The 21,122-nt window shown below is 43.9% G+C and overlaps 1 protein-coding gene across 7 annotated transcripts in view; it reads left to right on the top strand.

The window, feature by feature from the left end:
- The window catches only part of Foxp1 (forkhead box P1), a 237,106-nt gene extending 217,374 nt beyond the window's left edge, over positions 1 to 19,732 (top strand). For all 7 annotated transcript variants that reach the window (XM_041680457.1, XM_041680448.1, XM_041680441.1 and 4 more), the window contains 5 exons: positions 230 to 331; positions 3,327 to 3,448; positions 5,244 to 5,313; positions 9,618 to 9,784; positions 14,875 to 19,732. In XM_041680457.1, the coding sequence (XP_041536391.1) occupies positions 230 to 331; positions 3,327 to 3,448; positions 5,244 to 5,313; positions 9,618 to 9,784; positions 14,875 to 15,019 (606 nt within the window). In that variant the 3' untranslated portion in view covers positions 15,020 to 19,732. The remainder of the gene's footprint in view (positions 1 to 229; positions 332 to 3,326; positions 3,449 to 5,243; positions 5,314 to 9,617; positions 9,785 to 14,874) is intronic.
- Positions 19,733 to 21,122: the final 1,390 nt, after the last annotated feature.

Here is a 21,122-nt window from a genome sequence, read left to right as displayed (position 1 = left end):
TCCAAACAATTAGATAATTTTATTTCGAGTTTTGCTATTGAACTGTTTAAATACAACCATTAATCTTCGATCATTTTGTGAGGGCTGTCTGAGGGGTTTGCTGCAAATTCCCGTTTCTAGTTTGTTTGTCTTTTTTTGGCTTCGTTTTGTTTTGCATCTTCACGAACAGTCACATGCTTCTGCCAGCTGGATCATAAATTACCTTCTCTGGGTCCCTTTCGCTTTGCAGGCCATTCTCGAATCTCCAGAAAAGCAGCTAACACTAAACGAAATCTATAACTGGTTCACACGAATGTTTGCTTACTTCCGACGCAATGCAGCCACGTGGAAGGTAGGTTTTGTGGTCTCACACTTGACCTTTAGAGGACGGAGGTTCTAGTGGAGAAAATTTGGTTACCGGGTGATGAGAATATTCTCTTTGCCCTGGGGATGTGCCTGGGAGAAGGGTTCTTGTTGTGTTGGAATGTTCAAATGGAAGAGGCACTCTGCCCCTACCCCCTCCAAGAGAGTCGAGGATAGACCAGCTGGAGAGTTCTCTGTAGGGAAAAGAGATGACACCGTGACCCTTAGCTCTGAGGTTGGCCTTATTGCTTACACAAACCACGTGTCATTCATGAGTGGGTAACTGAGAGTCATTTATAGGGGTGCGCTTAGAAACCTAGAGACACATCCAAACCGAATCAGTCCTTCAGTGGTTAGATCCCAGCTCACCAACCGCACAGTAGAGGAAGCTGTGTGATCCATGTGCTCACAGTAAGAAGGGTGGTTACTAAAGAATGCACGGTTTCCCATTCCGGGGCTCAGGATTACCCCGAAGAAGAAAGGTGATTTCCCCACCATGTGATATGACACCATTTGCCGCAGAACAGGTCAGATTCCATAACTCTGCTAGGTAACCCCCTAAAGCGCTAGGAGCCCCTTTTAGCTTTCACTGGCTCTTATTCCTTTGAGCCTTCCCGGGTAGGCATGGTGGTGCATGCCAGCAATCCCAGCGTCTGCAAAGTAGGAAGGTTGTGAGCCCAAGGCCAGGCTGGCTTACACAAATAGCCGTCACAACTTTTTTCAGCTTCCTATCTTTAATTTCTTGCACTCTGCCAAGAAGATCACTTTAGTACCACCTAGTATTTAGGCTTTGTCCTTATCCGTAATTTCAACAGGTGCTGCTATTACAGGAAACAACTTCCTTAATTTAATCGGAGGAAACCTGCTTTGGTTTTCTCGCATTCTATAAGAAAATGAGTATAGGCCCAGGATTAATTCAGTAGCCACATGGGGGCTGACGGGAAACTGTGTTGTCGATCTGAGCCCCTTTCCCAGCCTGCCTCAGGAGAGAAAATACAAAGGCTCTTTGGCTACAAATCTTTTAAAAATTTAAGAAGTTGAAGCATGAAGTAGGCATTTCCTTCAAATTGCTTTTTTTTTTATAAATACCAAATGATCACATTGAAAAATAATCGCCGTTATGGGTATGAATTTCAACTTCCATCTCCCGTTTTCAGCTTTGCAAAGTAAAGGCAGAAGTGTTGCTAATACAAACATCTCATAGATGTACCCATTGACTCATCAATGTAGATAATTTTCGCTCTGCGTCCTTACTGGGACAATAATCTGAAGAAAAATGAAGTAATGTCATTCATCTTTTCTTTTTCTTAAAAACAAAAACTCTTGATTTTTTTTTTTTTTGGTTTCTTTCTGTTTTAATATCTAGCCCTCAAAATCATACAGTCATTCTTTCATCAGAAATGGCCTCTGGGGTCTTTCAGTTTTTGTGCGTTTTGATACTTGGGTAAAATTTTGAACAATGGTTGATGCTGCCTTGTTCCCCAGCTACCTCGCATGTATGTCCATGTGCTGTCTTAGTTTTGAAAGGGAACTGGCTTTATTTTCTTCTCTCTCCTCCTTACTGTTGGAGGAGATAATTCTCCATGAAATGGAAAGAAAATTATTTCCCTAAAAGCTAGGTTGCATTTATATGCACAGAGCTTTGTTCTTAAGCAACTCATCAGAAAGTTTTTCAACCGAGGATACCCTTTGAATAGTCATTCTGGTATCACGAATCTCCGTCCAGCTACACTCAGAGGCTGCCTGTGTGCTCATTCTGGGGATCCCACTGGCGCACACGTCATCACATACGTAATCAAATTTGTCCCGTTGTTCTCTCAGTACTGTTATCACAGAGAAGAATAACTTTTAGGTAACCCGAATCCTCTTTGTCACCAACTGTCATTGTCCAGAAATCTCAGAGACCTTTCAGAGTTTCAAGATTTGCCACCAAGAGAGCAAATTGCTGTAGGAGAAGAGTGTAGCCTGTCTCAATGGGCTTCTATATCTGGTGCCAAAGGCTCAATAGACGTGTCAGCTTCCTCTGCCCCCACTGAGCCACTCATTCTATATGAGAAAACTGATGGAATCCATTGTCATAGTCTCGAATACATCATCGAGCCAGCCAGGCAGGACTGAAGTGTATGTATCCAGTTTGGTTATCCAGTCAGGGTTGTGGATTTTCCTGGAGACTTTTAAAGCCCTTCACACTAGAATTAAGAACACCCTCTTTTTGTTAGCTGTGAGGATCCCACTTAGCAATGGCCAACGATGACTTCTAAGCATAGAAACCAGCCGCAAGAACATAGTCGTTTTGCCATTGAGAGTCCCACCTGTGTGTTCTTGGCATTTGCTCAATTACTAAAAATTGTTCTTCTGTGTGATTACCCATGTTCATAAACATTCTGGAAGGTAAGGCTTAGCTTGATGGTACAGACTGACCCCTTGGTGCTGAGGCTGCCCCCCTAATCATCTTGGCTATACGCCTTGGGACTCTCAGTGGTAAAACCTTATCTAGAACTTCCCTTAATAAAGCCTGTGCACGGTTTCTAAGGCAGATACTGCTGTGGAGTTAAAAGTGTTCGCCTTTCATGATTTAAAAATAAATGCCTTTTTATGAATCCCATAAAGATGGGGCTGTAAAGAACAGCTTTCATACTGTATACAGCTCCTGGTTTCGACATTGTTTTAACAGTATTTTAGATTTATGTGGAGGGACCTGCTTGGGGCTTGCATGCATATTTACCAGTGTGTGTCTTCTGGTCACATGGTACCAGAGATTAGGCTTCAATGCCAGAATACTATTAACTCATAATTTGGTGTTTTTCTCAGAAAAGACACTCAAAGAAGGTCCTCCACAGGGGGAGGGGGTGTTGACTACAGCTCTGGGGGATGGTCTTACAGATTGGGGAGGGGGGCTGAATGTACTGCTATGTTTTTTTTTTTTTGGAGTCTTTTCTTATAGAAAAAAAATGTCAATGTTCTCTCTTTTATACTTGCTGCAGAATGCAGTGCGTCATAATCTTAGTCTTCACAAGTGTTTTGTGCGAGTAGAGAACGTTAAAGGGGCAGTATGGACAGTGGATGAAGTAGAGTTCCAAAAACGGAGGCCACAAAAGATCAGTGGGTACGTCCGCCATGTTTGAACTTCTTAGCCCAGCTCGGATTGTGCTACCAAGTGTACCGTAGAGGCTGCTAGGCGGCGTCAGACCAAAGAACTGGTTTTCATGTTGTCTCAGTTAAGGGAAACGAAAGAGCATTTCATCCCTCCTGTCTCGTATACCCACCAGTCCCCCTGCCCCTGCTTGCTGGTCTCTGTGACATCCCATGCTGGTAGCTTTTAGGCGGCGATGCATATTAACCCTCACAAGCCATTTGCTTATGCTTATTGCATTTTATTTTCTTTTTCCTGTTCCCTGTATTGGATGTCTGTTCTGCCCCCAACCCCGTCTCCTTTTGTTGCCACTCCATCTCCTTTGCTGCTGCTCCTATCCCAGGGTGCCATTCGCACCAACCTCTCACTGCATAAGTGCTTTATCAGAGTAGAGGATGAGTTTGGGTCCTTTTGGACAGTTGATGATGAAGAGTTTAGACGTGGCCGCCATATTCAACGAGGCCGTCCTCGCAAATACTGCCCCGGTGAAAACTCTGACGAGCTTGGCGCACAGTAAGAGCCTTTACTTGCTTTGTTCTTTTGTTTCTGCTGTTGCTTTGGCTTTGCATGGTTGACTCATCCCATGTAGTATGACATTTCACCCCAGAGCAGTGCCACAGCTTTCTGCAACAGAGACCAAACGGTGTGATTTGTACATGTACCTCGCTCGTTTCTCTTTGGAACGCCAGTGCCTAGAACGATGCTTTTTTTAAAAAAAAAAAAAAATGTCTTTGTTAATGCCAATGACTGACTGTATCTTGATTCAGCAGCTCACGGGGACCCTCAAAGCTAGTTATTTCCTGTGTTACCCACCATCCCTGCAAGTGAAAGGAAATAATGGTTAATATATATATATATATATATGTATATATATATATAGAGAGAGAGAGAAAGAGAGATAGATAGATAGATAGATAGAGCCATGATTTTTCCCCATGTGAACACTCAAGTAATAATAATTATGAGTAACTGAAAAATATACCTAGCAAGCTAGACATTGGGGTGCATGCCTATGATGACAGTCCCCAGGAGGCCGAGGCAGGAGGACTGCACATTCCAGCACAGCCTGGACTTTAGCGAGAGATACTGTCTCCAAAACTGAAAAGCAAATTGTCCTAAGCACGGGGACGAAAAAGATTGATAATGTCATTTCCTTCAAAGTCTGTTGATAAATGAACCCCATTACCTACTGGAAGCCACACTTTCCCTCAGTATGTCCAGTGTAATTTTGTAGTGCTTTTATTTTAACTGGGGGCAGAGATCTTTTTCTTTAAAAAAAAAAAAAAGGTACCTTGATTTCTTTTACCCTAGTCAACAGGCATAACACCGAATTAGAATGGGATATACACCTGGGAGAATAGTGCCATTCCTATAGCTGTCAGGATCAAGTTCAAGTAAGAGTGGAGCCTCTGAGCAGAGGCTCCTCGTGCAGTCCCAGGCAGCCTGCCCCTGTGCCAGGCTCTCTCCTTCCTAAGGAAGTCTGGGCTGCAGCTAACTAACCCTTTGCATACTGGCCTCCGAGGGAAATACCCCTGTGTTAGAATCTAAGGCAGCGTCTCCTGGGCCAACAGCCCAGTTCATCCCCACCGTCTTCACCCAGACCAACCCTGAGAAACGGAGAAGCTTGAGCTTTCCCTTCAGTGCGGTGACTGGGAGGGGGGAGAATCCCAAATGTGGAGAGGCTACCAGCGAACTTGAAAACAGAACGTAGTGAGGCCCCCTGGGTCGATTGCATTTAACTCTGAGTTTCTGTCTTTTTCTTGCACAGTAACCCTTCCCTTATTAAAAACATGCAGAGCAGCCACGCCTACTGCACACCTCTCAATGCAGCTTTACAGGTAAGATTAACGGCCGTCCCCAATCCGCAGCACCGGCACAGGGCTCCCCCACTCATTTCAAAATATATTAGCCTCGCTCTAATTAGATATTAAATTTTAATTCCGTTAAACTTTTTTCTTAAGTGCACAAAGCATCGTTCTCCCCGGAGGCAAACACATCGGGCTGCTTCAGCATTAGCAGGATGCTCAGCATTTTGAATATTGTGGCAAAAAAAAAATTAAAAGTTCACTTATTAATATTTATCAGCAGTATCATAATTTCCATCCTCTTATTTCAGAATTTCACTTGAGGCAAAAATACCACAAGTGTAATTACTCCAGCACAGCTATTAATGTGCTGGATGATAGGCCACCATGTCACGTGACCTTCCATTGTTCACAGGTTTAAAGAGAAAGTGAGGCGTTATTCAAGTCCACTTTAACACCTTTCTTTTCTGTGGGAGTGGGGTCTGGGTTTGTTTCCTCTTGTGTAAGTCAGCTGTTGAAACAACAGAAAGCTCAAGGAAAGTAGACGTTTCCGGGCAGTTGTTCACGAAAACCTAGTCGTGGTCGCGTAGAATGTTTGTTTCCTACTTGCGCGTAAATCACGTATTACCTCAGTGAGAGTCCTAGAAGGTGCGTACCCTAGGCGTGAGCGACGGGAGGGGAAATCTGTGTGCCTGTCTAGCCAGTCTTAAGTTTCTCGTTCCTCACAGTTACCACATCACCAAGCTATGTCTAAAATGAGCAGAGTATCTGGTATCACTTCTTTTAAATACCTAATTCCATACCCAGATTTCCCTTAAGAGCTCGGAGGTAGCCAGGATCCTTGGAGCCATTGTTTCTATTTAGGAAAAACCCCACCTTGACCATTCTAGAAGACAGGCCAAAAAAGAATCTTGCAGCATTTCCATCACATAGGCCGCAGACAAATCTCTCTTCAGCCAGGGCAGACTCCCAGCACCTTTCAGTGCCTTTACTGTAGCGCCCCATAATAGGGTGTCGAATTCAGTGATGTCTCGGTAGTGTTAGGGTCCTGCAGAAACGCCCAAGTGAAGGCAGAAATAGAGAAACAAACGCCCCAAAAGGGATGCCAGTGGGAAAAGGCTTGGAACACATGGCTACGTGGGAACTGGATGGGGGAGGAAGAGGCATTGGCAGCAGCCCTACTCTCGCTACTTGCTAAACAAACATTGACAGAGCCCCTATTCTGCATGCCACAGACCTGCCTTCCAGCTCACCCGCAGCACCCTAAGGCTCCTCACAGATAACGTGCCCTGGCACAGTTCAAGGCAGACCCACTGAACTGAGCGTCTTAGTAATTCTATTTATTTCCCTTTAGCCTGAACTAAATTTACTAGGAGCAGCTACTTTCTGCGCTTCTTTTAATTACTTGTGGTTTACGTAGTAACTTTAGAAGGGTAAACGAGAGCTGCTTAAACGCCGCCACTGTAAATACCATGCATTAGAACTTATTTTCCCTGGAGTCTTGTGAAGTACGAATTTAAAGGCGGCTCTATGTGGAATGGTATTAAAATTACAAGCACATTTTACATTCATGAGACGGAAAGGGGAAAAAAAAAATTAGGATCCTCATCCTTTGGATTCCCTTAACTATGCGACTAATTTCAATTAGCGTGCTTTATCGTTACAGACTCGCGCGTTCATGCTCCATCTCTGAGACCTTTGTTTTTGCTCCCACTGCACACTTCCGTGTTTCCCCTGCTCACCCAAAACTGTCCTGCCGCTTTCCAGGAACCCTTTAAGGAGTATCTCCTTTGCCCCTCCTCTTGAATTTAGATTCCCCACCAGTAGACAGCCAGTCATCCAAGACAGCTTCCTGCCATGCAAATTAAATAAAGACCCCACCAGCAGGCCTTCCTTTCCATTATCACCCACTTCCATTTTCAAGGCGAGTAAAAATAACAGTGCAACAATATCTTTAAAAAAAAAATTACTAGAGCGACATAACGGCATGATATACAATTTATAAAATAGGACAGCAGAATCCACTACAGAAATAAAACATGGGGCTCGGGACAGATTGCATTATGCTCTGAAAAAGTGAAGTAACTACGGGTAACTGTAAAGCTTCATATTTATAGACTGCCTTTTCCCCGGGGAGCGCAGAGCAGTTAACGTTCCAGAAGCCATGGTTCTTGCAGACTCGCGTGCCATCACTTAAGAACCTTTGTGTTCCTGACAGAGGTGCCAGTTTGCGAGGAAGCCACACACTGTGCCCGGGATCATTTATATAATTAAGTCCATTATAAACATTGTGACCCATCTGCTCCTAAGAGCATCAGCGACAGGAAGGACCTGTTAGAAGGCGATGATGTATGGGATGCTCTGGTCCTTCACTCCGCGAAGGACTGTTGAAGAGGCACAGTGGTGGGCCAAGTTCCAGTACCTTCCTGTAGCCCAGTGACTAGTGTTTTGTTTAAAGAAACAAGACTGGTTGTCTGTACTGACATCGTATCTGAGAGTTAAGGGACCAAGACAAGGTCTTGTCATTGGTTGACTTTTGTCACTGTCGCTTCTGGGCCTCTTCCCATGATCCACACAGCCCATTGTCAGTCAGAAGTGCTTTCACCCATAATACTTTGAGAATAAAAAAGAATAAACAGATATTCATCTTAACAGACTACAGCTTTTCCCCCCATGGTTTTTACTTCTCAGTGTGGGGCTTTGGAATCCAATAAAATATCAAGGTAGCAATGGCCCCAGTTTCTTTCCCATCCTGACCACGCGGCGGTGGAGGTGTCCAGTGAGAGCAGATCCCGTGATGCTCCCAGCGAGATGCCACTCAGTTGACAGTCGAAGCAGCACTGACATAGCAGGCAAATGTGACCACTGTGTGGTCTCACATAAGGCAACTGAAGATGGCAGCCCAGCCGCAGCTGGCAGTAATATTACACTGCCAACTCTTCTGCCCAGAAAGAATAGAAATGTTTTATTGCAATTATAAAAGATGCATTTAGAAAGTGCTGGGTGTGAGCAGATTATCTGGTAAACCGTAGCAGAGTGGGAAATGGTCACCACACCAGGAAATCGTGAGACACTACCCTCCTCCCTTTAATATTAAAAAGGAAGCGATAATTGCACCGGGGAAAGAGGGGGACCTTGGGTTTTATGCAAGGAGCAGGACTGCAGCTGACTACCAGGCAGGCTCCCTGCAGCCCAGCTCCGCTCCTGCTTCCCCTTTGTTGCTGGCTCATACCTTCTCTTTGGTGCCAGCTTTTCCAGAATAGTTAGGGCTCTCACATGGTGGGCCAACGGAAGCCACCCTGCCAGACTGTCTTGTGATCATACTTTCTCTCATTAGGATGGAAAACCAGGCATAGTATAGTCTAAAAGAAGACAATTTTGATAAATCTTCATCTAATTACAGCTGCCTCTTTTTCCAAGTCTGTCCTGAATAATAAAAGAAAAAGTCACTGGGGCACACTTCCTTCCTACCCAAGAGAAACAAATGGGGTTCCTTCAGTCCCATGGTATTGTTTGACAACTGTCTGCATTGAGACAGGGTGGCCATTATAGTTACATTTGGTATGACAGATAATGAAAGTAGTCTACAGACTTTAGTTGGGGGGTAGATTTTTTAGGGGGGGTTCTAGTCCTTTCCATACTTTTTTTTTGCTGACATTCATTTGGAATGACTTTGTCACCTTTAATATCGATATGCTTGATTGTAAAGGAAATATGATTTAGCCTTTCTTTTTGCTAGAGATTCCTCTTCACCCCCGAAGTCCTCCATGATTGGTCTGAGGGTGAAAGACTGCGGTTTTACCTTCATCTGGTCATGTCAGCCTTCACTAAGCAGCTCCAAAAATTATTAAGATGGGAATGATGAGGGAGAAAAAATTGATTCCAGTTCTATAACCTCTTCCTTTCCTATGGGTGTTTATGGAAGTTCTCATAAATTTGAGCCATGTGGCCGTATAATCTGATCAGATCTTGGATATCCAATAGTGGAGTCATCAAAAATGGATAAAGAAATGAAAATTCCATTATATTTCACTATGATCTGGAAATATTCAGTCCTTCCTAAAAAAAAAAAAGGCATTGGATATACACTTCATATTAGATACTTTCGTCTAAGCCATGTGACTCCACAAGGCAGGACCCAGCAGGTGACTTCACCCATGGACTTATCGGTGCCCAGATTAGCTTATCCAAATGAAGTCCAAGGCTCCTGGGAATTGTCAGCAATGATCACTGTGACCCTGAACCACAGGCTGTCGCACACACCGCACGTTCATGACATAGAACTTTCTTGTCTTGCCTCCCCTACAATTTCATTGGCTTTCTTTGGGTTGATGCAGGCTTCCATGGCTGAGAATAGTATACCTCTGTACACTACCGCTTCCATGGGAAATCCCACTCTGGGCAACCTGGCCAGCGCCATCCGGGAGGAGCTGAACGGGGCCATGGAGCACACCAACAGCAACGAGAGTGACAGCAGTCCGGGCAGATCCCCTATGCAAGCTGTGTGAGTACTGTCTACCCAAAGTTCTTTGTCACCTAACCTAGTCTCCCTGGTAAACGTTCAAACGAGCTCTTCTCTGGCCCCTCTACACACCTTTTCTATCGTTTCTGATTTCTTAAGAGCCTTAGTGCCGCTTGTTAGTGCATAAAAGGACTAGTTAGTAACTCTCTCGTAAAAGCAATGGGCTTCATCCACGGTAAGTGCACACAGCAAGAAAATGAGAAGTTTCCCCCACTTGGTGTCTCAGACTGTTATTTAAGTCATACTGTGATTTTTCTCCTAAAACCAGTATACACCTCTTTGAGAAAGCTCCTGGCGTGTTCAGCTTCCAGGCAAGCAGAACCGGGCAAGGGAAAAGATGCTTGTTTACTTGATTGTGCGCCGAGTTTAACCACTTGAGCTCGCCACTGCGGCCTTATTACCAGGCATTAACGATGGCACAAGTGAAAGGCGGCATGATTTATAGATTGCTCTTAAAATATCAAAAGGAAAATTAATAGGAGCATTACAGCAGCAGACGGCGGGATAATGAGAGCGCATAGAACAGAACGAATCAGTGGGCGGTGGCTGCCTGGGCTGCATGCGAATGACCCCAGGACCACACAGAGCTCAGCAAGGCCACCAGGTTGGGGCACCCCTGTGTCCCTTTTGGTTCCTAGGAAGGGCCTCACAACAGAAAAGAAACCCCCGTGATTCCAGATGCTTGGGTGTGCAGCGGCCCCCGCTACTCATGACAGTCTCCCTCTCAGCGAGTCTCTCCCAAACCGTGGCCCACTTGAAGTGAGTAAACCAGCTCAGTGTTTCCAGCACCGTCCGCTCCAGGAATAGGCCACTTGTCTGCACATGCCTTCTGGATTACTGACCAACATCTTATTTTTAGGAAATTTGAGGGATGGGAATGGAACATGTGACCTTTAACAAGTAGGCACAGAATGAACTGGCGTCTGGTGACAAAGGGGAAAAAGCGGCCTCGGCCAGCGTGGTGGGGAAATCTGAGATTTTGCTTTCTAACATTTGAACCTCGTGCCCTGAGTGCTTCAAAAGAGATCTTTAGAGGTGGGCAGGATGGTTCTTATAGTATGTGGGCATAATCTCCCAGCACCAACACTCGAGCATTTTAGGAAAGCGTGTGTCTTTCCCACTACTGCCACCGAATTTCATCTTTCCTAGAGCTAACTGGTATTTCGGACTCTTGTTACCTCACTGATAGTCATCATTGTTGGGACATTCTATTTCAGTATTTAGGAAGTTCAGAGCAACACTAGGTAGCATAGAAGCCACTCCAAGACATATGCATTGAGCAAGAATACATGAAGTCACTGAGTGGAAGGCACACTGTTTTCCCACAGTCTGTTCAAGGTGTAATTCATGTTTTTATCCTATTAGAATGATCAGTAGAAAAAGAAAAGTGGGGCGAGGGGAAGGTTGGTCATGGAGACAGCCTATCCATGATGGAAGTTCATTTGCTTAACAAGATTGAACGAACAGCAGACATACCAAAAAACTATATTTTGCAGCAGTCATCCTAAAGTGTAACAAAGCTTCAACTACAAGAGAGAGAGAGAGAGAGAGAGAGAGAGAGAGAGAGAGGGAGGGGAAGAGGGAGCCCGGCCTTGCACAGTGCTGTCAGATGCGATGCTCACGCATCAGGTTTACGCCATGTGCCCCGTGGCGCTCTGGGAAGACCACAGCTTTCCTGGGCTCCTATCAGTGTCGCAGTTAGTTACTCTCGCTGACCCTGTACTTCCATTAAGTGAGTTCTGTAATGACAGAGATTTCATTCTTGTCCAGTGTGCATTACCCTGCTAGGATGCAAATTGTTTTTTAACTGTTCCAGTCTATTGGAATAAATCAAGCCATAAACTTTACAAGGCTTACAAGACACTGTTAGGACGCTGGCCCTGCACACACGCAGTGTTGCAATCCAGCTCTCTGCTCTTCCCTTTGCCGTGACACAGACCTCAGCACTCCCTTTCTCTCTAAAAAAAAAAAAAAAAAAAAAAAAAAAAATGGTAGAAGGTAGTCACACAGTGATGGTTTGGGGGCAGTGTACTTTGATTCTGGAGCTAAAGGACCACCATACCAAAGACTGTTGAACAGGACACAATGCCTTTAAACACTAGCTGGATATAGTTGAAATAAAAATCCATGTGTTCCCCAGGAAGGCTGTACAAAAGGATTACTCAGATGTAAGGGGAACAGAGAGATGGTGTTTTGCTCCATTATCCATTGGGAGCCCTTTTGGAAATAGTAGGCCTGGTACAGGGAGGCTTACGAGGGCCATCCACTGTGCAGCCCTGTTCTGTCGATGGTACGCCATGTATATGCCCAGTGGAAGGGAAGCCTTTCACAGTCTTAATCTTACCTGGAAGGCTGAAGAATCCTTACTGTCATACCTGGTGTAGATTTTGCAGGACATCATATAGCAGATCCGGTTGGTGGTATTTCTTGGCCATCCATTCTATGTTAAGCACTAGGATAGACCATGCAAACATGCCAGCATCATGACCTGTGTTTGCGGGCAGTAAATACTCAATGAATTCAGGGAAGAACAAAATAGTCTGTGGTGTTAGGAAGTCAGATTTGGGGGAGCCTTCCGTTTGTTGTTTGGGGCTGAAGCTGGAAAACGATGGTTTACAGTCATAAACCAAGACTGTTACATCAAGATGAGCCTCTATTTTCCTAGGGTTTCTGACCCTTACCTCCAAGGCTTTGTGTAATAGCCCCAGGCTGCACCATGCAGTACTAAGTGTGATAGATTTTAGAAATTCAAGCAGGTGAGTGTTATTCTGAAAAATAGCAGCTGAACCTCAGTAACAGCTTAAAAAATAATTGTTTTGAAAGGGCGAATTCCTGTTGCTGGACGTTAGTAAACCCACATAGTGAGTGGTGATGGAGTGATTGGTAAGTCACTGATCTCCATAGAGTGAAATCGGGAGGCAGAAATAAGTGTCCACTGTTTTTATTAATGCAGGGGGTGTGGTTCAAGGTGACTTGGACCGTACCACACACTTGTGAGACCACAAACTGTTTTTTCAAAGTAACACTTGGGACCCTGACATCAAATCTCACTTGATAGCACCCCTCTGCAAATTAATATCCCAATAAATCAGGAGAGCCATAAAGATGTTTTGGCCTCTGCTCCAACAATTCCATTCTTAGACATTTATCCCAAGGAGGTAAATCAACAGAAGGAGAAAGATTAATGGCTAGCGATGGTTCACTGTAGTCTGCGAACAGCGGAGGGGAGGGAAGGCGGTTGCAGAAGGTCCAGTGTGGAGGGAGTGGCTTATCAACAGATGGAATCGCACATAACCAGAAAAACTGTAACGGAAAAGCCAACGAAATACAAAAAAGAAAGAAACTAATTCCTGCTGTGTCTAAAGTATGTAATAAATAATACGATCCCCAAAAGGAAGGGAGGGGTTGCCACCAGCCATAATCCAGGCTGACTACATACAGGCAAGAGACATGGTGCCCCAAGCATGGAGTGACACTAACTACCCTCTTTGAAATGTTTGGTCTTTCTCTTGAAGTGCATATTTTTCATGGAGGAACTCTGCAGACTAGATAGCCAGGTCTAGGCCTTATTTCAGACACAAAGATGAGCCCAACTATTCAAATTTCTACGTAGCTGGAGACTCGCATAGAGAGTGTACTGTGAGACCCTGGTTTGTTGTGCAAATGGTTTGTAAGCGTATGGGTATTATTGTTTAAAGCTCTTTATCTGACTTCTAGACCCCCGACTCCCTCTTCGCTGTGCTCATTTTAGTGTCCCTTGACTTGGAAGGTTCCTGCCTTCCAGGGAAGGCCTCTGTTTATTTTTAAATGGCTCCAGGGGCCCTTGGGGCTTGCATACAGCATCAACTGTTTAGGAAGCCAGCCATCCCCAGTACCACCTCTTCTTACTAATACTTGATAATGTCCATTAGAAGTCCCTCCCCCTTGCAGCCTATTTTAGAGATAGGCACATTTTAACTTGAATGGTTCTTTTACATATCAATACCCCCCCCCCAACAGAAAGTCATTTGTATTTGCAAAAGATCAGTTGTAAATATGATTTACGAACAGCTTTTCACAGTTGTTATCAGAGTGGTTTTGTGTGATCGTGCCAGCCCCCTCTCGATGAACCGAGCCCGAGTCCATAATGAGAAAGTTGGCAGCTCTCAAGGTAGCTAGAGTATCCGGGTGGCGGCTACCAGCCGGGCCTCGTGTTTTGCCTTGTTTACAGCTGACAGCGTTATTATTCTGATTGGGGCTCTGCTCTCTTATCATATTGTTGTGTTGAGCAAGCCTTTTCCTCTCCGTTTGTGTTTCCTGGCAGGGCTTTTCTTGCCTTATTGACAGTTTGTAAAAATATGCATTAATTTGGAGCTTCAAGCATGTATCATGGTGTCTCTTTGCTGTGTTTGCTTGAAGTTGATTAATGATAGACCCTCGCTTGGGGTCGTCCTCTGGAGGGTTCTTTCACAGGTTCTGCATGTTAACTAGCAGAGCAGAACACACAGCAAGCCATGATTAGCCCAGCCAGCCTCCTGTGCTCAGTGGTCCCCGTGAACCACCGCTGTATTATAGATTCCCATTTCACATAATTATTTGCGGGGTGGCATTCATCCACCCAGGATGTCGCTATGGGGCCTGTTAGTTGGTACTCAAAAGTATGGTCCTGGGACCAGCGCCATCATCTGGAATCTCTTAGAAATGCAGGTCTGAGCTCCATACTCTGCACTGTTACAAGGTCCTCTGCTAACTCGGGGGTCAGGAAAAGCAGGACAAATGATTTCTGGACAGGAGACTTTCTAAAACAAAAATGTCCAAAGGATCTCTCAGCGCCAGTGGTATTACGCCAAGCAGTCGAGAAGCCCCAGGCCATGGTCCCGAGAGCCTTGGAATGTAGGCCATGAAAATGAACAACAGACATTAAGTCATAGCAAGTTTCCCACCATAATTGAAAAACATGTGTGGCCAGGATCACTCAGTGTCTACTGGATTGTGTGTTTTGGTTGCCCCAACAGTGGCCCATGGATGCCTCTCTCTAAGCCTGTTTCTCTCTCTCTCTTTCTCTCTCTTTCTCCCTCTCTCTGTCTCTTTAGGCATCCTGTACATGTCAAAGAGGAACCCCTTGACCCGGAAGAAGCTGAAGGGCCTCTGTCCTTAGTGACAACAGCCAACCACAGTCCAGATTTCGACCATGACAGAGATTACGAAGACGAACCAGTGAATGAGGACATGGACTGAACCTCCAGGCGGGCCGACCCCCGAGACCGAAGAACGGGAAAAAAACAAAACAAAACAAAACAAATTTAAAAAAAAAAAAAAAACCACGTCAAAAGTTAGTGGTGAAACCGTTCTCCACTTGTTGTACAGTCTGGAGGATTTTCGCTACACTTTGACAACTCTGAAATGTGTTAACTCTTAGTGCCATCAAGAATCCCATTTGGGAGTATTTTTGATTTTTCTACTTTTTGTTGACGAAAGGGATTTGTACTCTGTGCATTGGATGGACCTGTTTGGTACTTGGGATTTTCCTCTTTGAGTCAACATCAGTGTTGTAAATTCGATAAACGGATTCACTTTTCGCAGCAGACTTTGAACTGCAGTTTGTCCTGCCAAGGCAGACACCGAGGACGCCCGACTGAGCTCGCGCACCTGCGCCACCGCAGACCAAGCCTTCGCTAGCCCCAATTCAAGGTTCCAGTGGACGACCTGTTTGCACAGCGCTGCATGTTGATATCACTGCCTTTACTCACTTTGGGTTTTTTTTTTTTTTTGGTTTGTTTGTTTGTATGTTTTTGTTTTGCTTCCAGTTGGGATGGGGAAGGCCTTTGTGTGTTTATTGGGGGGAGGGGTTAAAATAATTATCCCAAACTTTTTAATGTATTGCTTTTTTTTTTTTTTTTTTTTTTTGCTTCTATACCATTTTAAGTTCTGACCTCAGGCCTCCATTTGGGCCCACGGCCTCTTGGAGGCTTCACATCTTCTGTACCTTGTGATGAATGTTAATAGGTGTTTTTATTATACAAAGCTGAATGTCATTTCTCGTCTGTAGTTTTCCGGCACTCATTCCATTTTCCTATAGATATCACCACGTTTCTCTCAAGTTTTAAAAAAAAAAAACAAAACAAAACAAAACAAAACATTCCGTTTGGTCTTTTTTCCAAAAAAAGAAAAAAAAGAAAAAAAAATTCCAAAGGCTGCACCTTACACCTGAAGGTCCTCTCACAGGGACGTGATGTCCCACCAGGAAGAGCATGAATGACAGAAGAGAGAAACACACGCACATACTCTAGGGACATAGCAGGTTCATTTCACAGAAGCAGTATTGGGGGTGGAACGGGAATGGTTGAGATTTTTTTCCTTTTATTTTCACAGTGCCCGCCATTGTGAGTAACTGCCACCTCGTTCTCTCAGGAAACACAGCCAAGAGAGACACTGAAAAGAGTAAACAATCTTTAATAATTAGACTGGCGTGATGGCCCTGGAAGGCTCTCTCTCCCCCCTGTAATCCAGTGGCCAGGACCGCAGACTCTGTGTTATCCTTTCCAGCATGGCTTGGTTTTTTTTGCAAAATGACCAAAAAGCCAGCTTCCCTAACTAACTTCCCTCAGCACTGCTGAGTTTGCACATCAGTTCAGACCCGCTCACTCGGTGGCATTCCTCTCTTTTAATGCAAATGAGACTTCATGTTGAACTCGTCTTGGGAGTTTACGAAGACTGAGCTCAGCGGGTGCTGATGTGTCCTTTCCAGCATGCAAAGTCAGAACTGCCTTTCTGGCTGCACTGACTTAGCCATTGACACCGGTAGACAGACGGAGGCTCCTGGGAGCAGGGCCCACAGAAGGCGATAGCTCTAGGTCAGTGTACCCGTCAGCCCTTCAGCCCCCTCACACTTCCGTCTGCACCCACGTCCCTGGCACTTATTTATCTAGGGCTATAGCTTTTGTTTGGGTTTAGTTTGAGAGCCTTTGGGAGCTTAATTTATATACTTTGTACCTTTTATTTCTAAAATTACCAAAGATGTTACGCAAAGGTAAATTATTTTCTTTTATGCTTTATATGATGAAGCCAAATATCCTCTTATTGTTGATCAAAGGAGGCAAAAGGATTCAGAGGCAAATGATGAGGTCCAGGCTGTTTGCCAACCTGAGGGAAACAATCGCCCCTCCAACAGAGTTCATTTAGCAGACTAAGTAGGCAATGGAACCAAAGTTTTTTTGCTTTTTTTTTCTATTTTTTTTTCCTTTTTTCTTTTCTGTACCTGTACAGAGACCAAAACTAACTCCTGTAAGGAGAAAATCTGGGGCTACTGCAGAGAAAAAGCAGACAGGAAAACAGTATTATAGCTCCTAGGGAAAGAATGGGATACCATCTCAAAGAAATGAATGTATGATACTGAAAATTAGCGTATAAATCAAGGAGACACTTAGGATGAATTCAGAGAGAATAGAAAAGTGTCTGACTGCACTAGGCCACTTCTAGAATAAAGAGATTTTTTTTTTTTTAGAACATTCGTATGCCACTTTTGTTAAGGGCTGTGCTGTGATCACTGCTTTAATTTTGTTTTATCTTGGCATATATCTTCTAGTTCCTTTTCTGCTTTTTGCTGTTGTTTTTCCTTGTTCAGATTCTGACTTGGTCAGCATTCTTTCATTTACACACACACACACACACACACACGCACACAAAGGTGACATTCCCATCCACTCATACGCTTAGAATAGAACGTCTTTGGCAATTACTTCTGAAGCTTTGCTCTGCCTTCAGTAGAGGGGGTGGTCTGTGGTTACTCACGCCCCCCACCCCCCACTTTTCCAGGCAGCTTCATGATGTGCAGGCAGTAGCCAGGCAGGGTCATGGGAAGGGGGCCTGTGCTTCGAAACTGAGTGGTTGCTGGTTAGATATTCAAAAGAGGATAAAAATCTGGTAGATTAGTTCATTCTCAGCATGTGTAGCTAGACATGAGTACAGATGACAGCATGAGAACGCTAGTGCGCATACCTCAGTTCAAACCTTTAGGGAATGATTAAAAAAATTAAAAATATACATTTCACTCAGTTGCACTTAGTCGTATGTCTTGCATGCTTAGTCTAAAGACTGTAGCAAAAAAAATAAAGAAAAATTAGATTTTACATGTCTTCGCAGGTGTCACAGCCTTGCAGAAGAACCAACTGAAAAAAAAAAGTTCTCAGGCTTTTCAGCAAGCAATCTTCACTCTGATTTTTACAGTTCCGATTCTGTCCCTTTGTGGGGGGATTACGGTCGCTTCTTTAGAATGGGGTTGATTCGGTTGTACATATATCCCAATGTGTCTGTGTGAATCTTTGTTTTTTTGTGGGGGAGGGCCGAGGGCAGCTCTTTTTTTTTTAATTATTTTATTTTTTAGGTATTGTTCCTAAAAAGGAATAAATGCAAACACCTGTTTGTCAAAACATCTTTGCTTTTTGTGCAACTGCATTTTATTAATGATGCTTTAGAGAAGAAGAAAGCCGCAGTATCTTTGGGGGAAGACAGTCTACTGTATGGAATGGATTTGCAGTCGATACTGCGCGTGTATTTCCCTTCATTGCCCTTGATTTACGAACATGGATGACGTGTTGACATGTGGGAGGAAAGAAGAAATTCCAGAACCCTTTTTTTTGTTTTTCCTTTTCAATTGTAACATAGTTGACCTAATTTGTTTCCTATTCTCATTAATTGGAACATTTTGTACAGGTTTGTGGGGTGGGGTGTGCGTGAGTGTATGTGTGTGTAAGTGTGCGCGCGCGCGTGTTAATCTGGTTTTGATACATTCCTGTTCCTTGTGTTTATCCTGCCACTGCCTTCTTGACTATCTTAAACAGGTTCCTAAGTTTGAAAAGAGAAAAAAAAAATAAGTTGTTTTTTTTTTTTTAAAAAAAAAAAAAACGTTCTCTCCTGCTGCAGTCAATATTTTTGCATGATGAAATTCCAGGGTCACACTTTCTAAAGTTTTATCAGTAAAGTAGTGATTAATAATGGGAAGTGTTGAAAATATTGAACTTTTTCTATAAAACAGAATTTTACAAGGTCCCAAGGTGTAAAGACAATTTGTTACTTTTTCTTTCTTTTTTTAGTAAAAATTAAGCAAGCATGAGGGTGGTTGGCCCATGTGTCAGACACACACAGTCAGGATGAGGACCCACCCTTGCTCCTAGGGTCTATCCATGTGAAAAGGCCATATTGGGCCATCAGGACTGACGCACATGGTGACCTCACTGCCAATGCCCTCCCCACATCAGAAAACAGTTGACTTGATATTCCCAGCATCCTGTCAGCTGGAATAGAGCAAGCCTTGGTTTAAAAGGTAAACAAAACAATAGATAAACCAAAATGTAATGTAATCATTAACTCTTATTTTTGAATTTCACACAAAGTCGAATTGAAAAGTCTCCTCTTTTCCACATTCTAGCTGAGATCTCTTGTCTCCAAAGGCATACAACAGACTCTACTTATGACCTTGAATCTTTTGGGTCCCTTTTGGTCAGTGTCAACACCCTCCTGACAGTCTGGAAGTGTTTTGCAACTCTGTTTCTCTTTCTCATCCTGAGAAGCAAACGGACAGTTCTAACGGCGTCTTGTGGGTCCACTGTAACTCGCTGCAGTCCCTGCTACCCAGGAGCCTGGGTGGAGATGGTGCGGTCTGGGTTGTGAGCGTGGTGCTCTCTGTATATGTGCTGCCACTAACAAGGATTGTTTTGTTTTGTTTTGTTTTGATAAGGCATAAAAGAATCTCATTCCTTGACATCAACTGTAATTCCATCATTCCATGTCTGTGGATGCAGACAATAAAAAAGAAAATGTGTAGTCAGTACTAACTACTGACATGAGAGCATTCTCAAATGCAATAAAAATGCCGGTTGTTCACACTGGTAGACAACGTTGCCACAGCCTAAGTTTTTTCCCCCACTTCTGACCTGCTGAGACAAGGCGCATGCCCCCAACTTTCTCTTAGCAGCAGCTGCTCTGTGCCCGATTCACAGCCTGGCGAACAGGCTGAGGGAAGTCTTCGCAGAAGGGTTCCAAGGGAAGGTGGAGGGGCTGGCTCCATCAGAGGGAGCATGCTCTCTTCTTCACCAGATTTAATAAAGGAAAACAACACAAAAAGACACAAAATGTTTATTAACTAACACGAAGAACCAAACTAAAATTTCAGAGGAAAGCAATTTCATGAATAATTCATTAACATTTTCACATCTGCAAGATCAGTCATCCAAATAAAATGCTAACGTCAAAGCCACGCAGCATCTACAATATTCTCATCAAGAAAGCTTTTGCGGATAATGATAAATGCTTAGATGAGAACAAATGATATTATAAAAATACTCTATCAAAAGACAGCAGAATCGGATGGAGAAGCCCAGGACCCAGGGAAACACCTGTGGAGATTATCTTTATTTAATTCTGTACCTCTAGAGACGTGTGCTTTTTCTCTCTAGCTGAGTTCTATCACACATATACAGTCTAAGGACTAATAATGACCGTAACCTTGTCTTTAACACACACCTCACTGGTAATACCCTGAAAGAAGCTCTACAGAGCTACAGGTGGTAGTACGTTCCTTTAATCCCAGCCTGTGGGAGGCAGAGGCAGGCTGGTCTCTGTGAGCTCAAAGCCAGCCCGGTCTACATAGTGAGTTTTAGGACAGCCAAGGCTACATAGGCTCAGGCTCAAAACAACAACAACAAAATCAGACCACAGAATCATAGGAACCATTACATCTGTATAATTCCAAGAACATCAGTAAAGCTTTGAGCTGACTAGTGTGACCTTGCGGAGAGGCCTTTCCCAGCACAATGTGCCTGTCTGTTTGGACAGATTAGAAGGGTCTTTCCTGCATTATTTATGAATCTGCTTTCTACACTTTCTAAAACAGTATGATTCTGTTTGGTGTGGTTTTGTTTTTGTCTGTTATCATTTTGTTTACGTTTTGAGACAGGGCTTCACTCTGTAGTCCTTGGAATTCCCCTAAGAAAATCAGGCAACCTGCTTTAAGTTTCCAGCAATCCTCCTGCCTCGGCCACTCAGATGTTACAATAAATAGATCTATGCCTCCGTGCCTGGCTCCTTTTTATTTCATTTTAAACAAGTAGATACTGTTAGCAAGACGTGAACCAGGATCCTCTTCTCATTGATGGCAAACCTGCAAGCCTCCCCTAGTCTGATAATTAGCCAGACATTTGAACCTTTAATTCTCACCTGGCTACTAAGAATATAATATCAGGGTGAGCTGAAATCCCCGTAATTGCTAGGCTTAAATCCAGATGCTGCTCACAGGCTACACTGTGACTTAGCTGTGCACATGAATTCCTATTAAAACACTCAG

This window comes from Microtus oregoni, unplaced genomic scaffold (genome assembly GCF_018167655.1).
Source record: "Microtus oregoni isolate MIOR12 unplaced genomic scaffold, Mior012 000002F_ref0000024, whole genome shotgun sequence".
Taxonomy (NCBI): domain Eukaryota; kingdom Metazoa; phylum Chordata; class Mammalia; order Rodentia; family Cricetidae; genus Microtus; species Microtus oregoni.
Note: the sequence above shows the minus strand (reverse complement) of the source record. Positions and strands in the feature narration are given on the sequence as shown.